This window comes from Chanodichthys erythropterus, chromosome 16 (assembly GCF_024489055.1).
Source record: "Chanodichthys erythropterus isolate Z2021 chromosome 16, ASM2448905v1, whole genome shotgun sequence".
Taxonomy (NCBI): domain Eukaryota; kingdom Metazoa; phylum Chordata; class Actinopteri; order Cypriniformes; family Xenocyprididae; genus Chanodichthys; species Chanodichthys erythropterus.
In genome coordinates this window covers 16409714-16415383 of record NC_090236.1, presented here as the reverse complement: position 1 = coordinate 16415383, position 5670 = coordinate 16409714, and the positions used below count along the sequence as shown (strand labels likewise).

Sequence of the window (5670 nt, the reverse complement as noted above, 5' to 3'; positions counted from 1 at the left end):
GTGTGTGTGTGTAAGTGAGTGTGCTTGGGTGGGCATGTCTTTTTTGCACTTGACATTTTAGAGTGTCACCCCTTCATTGCTGTGCACTTTTTTTCTGCACAGTGGCTGATTTGTAGTTTGTACCACCTAAAGTTTCTCTGAGATTTTTTTGTAATTCCCATTCATTTACTATGGCGGTCATTTACTATTCATTTACTATTTTGTGTGTGTGTGTGTGTGTGTGTGTGTGTGTGTGTGTGTGTGTGTTCACATAGCTAATGCGACAAAAGTCACCAAGTTTCATCCCATTCCAATGAAGCAAAAAAATAAAAATAAAAATAATAATAATAATAATAAAAATAGAAATGTAAAAATTGTCGGTCATTTTTGACCGAAGAGGACCAGATGATTAACTGAAAAACCAGGGTAAGTTTTAGTTGTTTTGTCTTCCGGGGAGCATATAAAAATGCTTGTGTATAGCCTACATATTTACATAGGCTACAGTATATCTTAATATACTGTAATTCATGAATGAAACTTGTGTGTATATCAATTTAAGGGTAGAAAATATTCCATAAGGTGGAAATATTTAAACATTGGCTATTTTTACACACAAATGTCACTAAGTTAAAATAAGTAAAGTCATGCTCTCCCTGCAAAACATGGGTTAAGCTGTATTAGCCGTGCATGGGCACATGGGGAGGCAACAGTCACAACTCACGCATGTGAATGAAACAGCCCAGCGGCTCGATGACTCTTAATAGGAGGAGCTGCTCTCTCATTCTCTCAAGCCTTTAACATTTAAGAGCACTCAAGCGGAGTATATACACAGGAGATATGTGAATAGTCGTGAAGTCTGAAAATTTCGCATCCGAATTTAAACAAAAATGGATCATAACATGGGTTTTTAATTTTAACCAAACGACTGCGCGTCGGCTTTTCTGCACACAAATGATTTTTATCTGGAAGTCCTGAAGAGAGCAGCGAGGACTGAACCACGATGTGATCATTTCTATTCAAAAAATGCTACGGAAAGTTTTGAAAGAAGCGAGTTGGAACACATTTTGGACATGAATACAGTATTTTGGGCTATAAAGTCTGTATCTATGCGAATCTGAAAGGCAAAGTGTTTTTGTCCAATGCGGCGGAACAGCAGTCTCGTTTCCATTTGGCTTCAGCTCGAGCTGTGCGCGATGGCTGTTCTCCTCACTAAAGGTGAGTGAATGAGTGATCATATAGTCAGAATAGTTTACGAATAGATATATTCACAATTCTTTGTAAATATAACGAATTGCTTTAGAAATAAAACTAACAAAGCTAAAAGTGATTAAAAGCCACGAGTATAACAATTACAGTATCATTATGTAGTTATTACACTGTAACATGAGTGCTAATGTAAAGTGTGATCAAAAGTTTTCTGAACGCCTTAGTATTACTATTATTGTTGTTAATTAGATTTTCCACTGCACTTTGTTTTGTATTACTTTGCAACATAAATTAGACTATATTTGTCAATATCAATACAAAAGGTTTTATAGTTCTGGCAGAGCAATTTTCCAGAGCAGCATCTTCATAAGAACCAAGTCTGAAAGCTAAATACCTATTATCAGTGCGGGAACTGTCTTTGATCAGTTATGAAAATGAATGTGTTCTTGTTTTTGTTTTCAGCTGGAGTAGAGTGTATTCTGTCAATGGCCTACTATGCAGTAATTTCTCTTTTGTTGTAACAGGAGAAATACGGTGTTACTGCGATGCTCCTCACTGCGTGGCCACCGGTTACATGTGCAAATCAGAGCTGAATGCCTGCTTCACCCGCACCTTAGACCCACAAAGCACCAAGTCTCTTTTATCTCACGGGTGTTACGACCCTCTGCTGAACTCTGGAAAAACTTGCCATCCAGAGTCAACCTATGATACTGCTCATGGATCCACTCTTCAGTGTTGCCATGAAGATATGTGCAACTACAGAGGCCTGCAAGATCTTGCGTACAGAGGAAGTGAAATTCATGGTACAAGCCTTCTTTAGTCATTGCTAGTGATAGTGATAGTTTATCAGCCATTTTTTATTTTAATCATTAACTGTGCCTACTTGGCCAATTAATTGAAGAGTCGAACAAATTTTTCTCTCAATTTAGCTACCTCTGTGAATTATCTACAAATGATTGTTTCTTTTTTTTTTTTTTTTTACATATTCATAGATGCAAACTCCTCACCTTTCAGTGACAACTCACCTTTTTGAGATCAAAATAGGTCACCTATGGGATTTGCATAGATCCAGTGAGAAAGTGTTTTTATGGGATGGGACGGGATGGGATGGGGGTATGGGTAATTGTGAACTTACAAGGGTAAATAATGAATTGGTTGTTTCAATATGTCTATAAAAGGTAATATTTTATGTATTTGAGGTCTGAGATGTGGGAATGGAGAAAAGAGAGGGAAAACAGTTTCCAGTTTAGCTCAGTTTTGCTGTCTAATCCACCAATTATGTCTTAAATAGCCTCCATAGCACGTCATATTTTATAAAATGAGATTTTGACCAAATGTTGCAACAATATGTTATTTATTTCGTGAAAAATTACAGTTTTGGACATATAAGGTAATAAAAAATAAATTAAAAAATCTCTTAAAATAACTAAACACGAGCATGTAAATATCTTAAAAAAAAAACATGCCCCCGCCTCATGCAATGTTCTCACCCCCTTACCTGTTTGCATCCCTGCATTTTGAGATGTATGTGCAATGTTTCCTTAATAATAATAATAATAATAATAATAATTCATTATATGCTGAAAAAAGCTTTTATTACAACTATTATTATGGTAGCACTTTACATTAAGATTCATTAGTTAACTACATTAGTTAACATGAACTAATAATGAACTGCACTTATTAATTACAGTATTTATTAATCTTTGTTAATGTTAATTACAACATTTACTAATACATTATTATAATTTTGTTAACATTAGTTAATGCACTGAGAACTAACATGAACAAACAGTGAACAACTGTATTTTCATTAACTAACGTTAACGAAGATTATTAAATACAGAAACATATGTATTGCTCATGGTTAGTTCATGATAGTTAATACGTTAAATAATGTTTAACTAATGTATCTTATTGTAAAGTGTTACCATTATTATTATTGCATCTCAATTGCTATTTTTGCCACTTTGCTCTCTAATAATATTACTCTGTTCAGCCTTGACCTAAACTGAAGCTGAAATATCAGATTTACCCAAGAAACAACTTCCCCTCTGTGCTTGGCTGATGGTTTGTGAAACCAAGAAGTACATTTCTTTCAAAGGGGTAGTTCACCCCAAAATGGTGTACTCACTTTCATGTTGTTACATTGTAACAAAAAAAATATATAAAAAATTTGGGGTTGGGGGGGATCCCCTGTCGCCTGTTTTTGAACCCATTGAACTGTTTTCAAATTAGCTTCTTTGTGTTCCATAAGAGTAAAAGTCATACAGCTTTGAAATAAAATGAGGGCAAGTAAATGATGACAAAAAAACTTTTGTTAAACTATCTTTTTAAAAGAGTGTCATTGCTTTTCTTCAGTTGCTTCATAAAGTCATGGCCTAAACACTCTGTTCTTATACAGACAAACACCGACATCAAACTGAAGGCAGTCGTCACGTGATTGCACGTCTACAGGAAATCCCTTCCTCCAAGGAGGTATGGTTCCGTGCTGCAGTCATCACCGTTCCCATCGCTGGTGGCCTCATCTTGGTCCTCCTCATCATGTTGGCCCTGCGTATGCTCCGCAGCGAAAACCGCAGACTGCGACAACAGCGGCGAGAAATGCTGTCTCGCCTTCATTACAGCTTTCACGGCCAACACCTGACCAAGGGTCATGTGGCAAAACTGGACTTAGAGTGTATGGTTCCGGTAGGAGGCCATGAGAACTGCTGCTTGACCTGCGACAAGATTCGACAGTCTGATCTTAGCAGCCAGCGACTTCTGTCATTGGTCAACTGGGGAAAGTACAGCGGCCGAGGCAAGCTGGATTTTGTGTGATGACTGTAGAATTTATTTTTCTTCGTGGGACTTTTTTGACTAAAACTTGTTTTATTTTAACACTTCAAATGGAGGAGCAGCAAACAAGAACTCAAAAGAGAACACTTGAAAGCACGAACCATATGGTTTTTGCTCTAGAAGCACTTTACTTGAATTAGAGACTTGAGGAGAAGACTGCTTGTATATAAGCTGCGACGAGGAGCGGCTTTGTGCTGGTATTCTTTATAACCGAAGGATTCCAAGAAATATATTTGGTTTGAACGTTTGCACTTTTTGTATAAAGAAACTATGGTTGATTTGCTTTAATAGTGGTGTACGACTAGTGTGTCAACATTCTCATAAAAATGTGTGCAAAAATTAACTGGTACAACAGCTTGTCACTGGGGCGATACCCTTAAAAGGTAATCTTGGTACCTTATTTACCCTTAAAAGGTTCATAGTAGCACCTCAGTCAGGTGTAGATGAAGTACAAAGTTGTCCCTTTAAACGTACTTCCCAGTGACAAGCTGTTGTACCCCTAAAAGTAATGTTTTTGCACATTTTTTTCTGACAGTGAAGAATGACTGCTGGTGCGAATGTGACTTTTCACTGTTAAAGTTCACCCAAAAATGGAATTTCTGTCACAATTTACTCCCCCTCATGGTGTTCCAAACTCAACCTTTTACAATTTCAGCTGTTTCAGTCCGTACAGTGGAAGTAAATGGAGTCCAAATCAAAAAAAAAAAAAGTATTAATTCACCAATCAAATCAAATCATTGATAAACTCATGTATACAAAGCCCAAATCAAATATGCTGATACATCAATACCATTAAACCTTATTGGTGCTGTGGTTATGATGTTAAGGAGATTGAAAGTTTTGGACCTTACTGACTTTATATTAGAACTGAAACACTTCTGTGTTCCACAAAATCATGCGAGTGTGGAATGGCATGAGTGTGAGTAAAAGATTTGTGCCTTTTTTTTTTTTTTTGGCTGGGGGGGTTTGACCTGCTTGCAGATTTTACTCACTGTAAAGATGTTTCACTGTAAATATTACATGTTCAACAAAGAATCAGTTTGGCATTTTGTATCTTCATTGTCTCTTGTTCAATGAGATCGCATAGGGTGGTAATGTAAAGCTGATCAGCACTGAAAGTACTCACTGTTGTATGATATTGACAAGCTCATTATACCCAGAGGGAAAAGTCTTGGCTAATGTTTCAGTATGTCAACACATGCACAGTTGCAACCACTCGACTGAGGCATTGGAATCATTAGCAGCAGCGTAAGGGCATGGCAGTGTAGTGTGGTAGCTATTACAATCATGTTTTACAGTAGCGCTACACTGACTGACTCAGTCCCCAGGCCACAATCACTCAGCTTCAAACTCTCTCACAGTTACCAGTCGGCTTCTTTGGAAAGAATTCAGATCCTCTGTGTAAACTTTCCCTCTCACACTACTTAATTCCACTGGGCTGAAGGTGTGGTTGACATCAGATTCTAGTGCAAAAGTTGGTGTCTTGGCTCCTTTCTTTTGCTTTGCAAAGAGGTAGAGGTCCTACAATCATCTTACAAATAATCCCTCATGACAGCAGGAAATGCACTTAACATTTATTTTACATTTTAGTCCACTCCTGAGATCCTGAGTCTTAACAGTCTCTTTCATACGCTTCCTCAAAATATT

General features: G+C 37.2%; 1 protein-coding gene across 1 annotated transcript; it reads left to right on the top strand.

The window, feature by feature from the left end:
* The first annotated feature begins 806 nt into the window (after positions 1 to 806).
* On the top strand, positions 807 to 4348 carry bambib (BMP and activin membrane-bound inhibitor homolog (Xenopus laevis) b). The gene is made up of 3 exons (XM_067363576.1): positions 807 to 1194; positions 1710 to 1988; positions 3590 to 4348. The coding sequence occupies exons 1-3, from the start codon at positions 1119 to 1121 to the stop codon at positions 4003 to 4005; spliced, it is 771 nt and encodes a 256-aa protein (XP_067219677.1). The 5' UTR covers positions 807 to 1118; the 3' UTR covers positions 4006 to 4348.
* The last annotated feature ends 1322 nt before the right edge of the window (positions 4349 to 5670 follow it).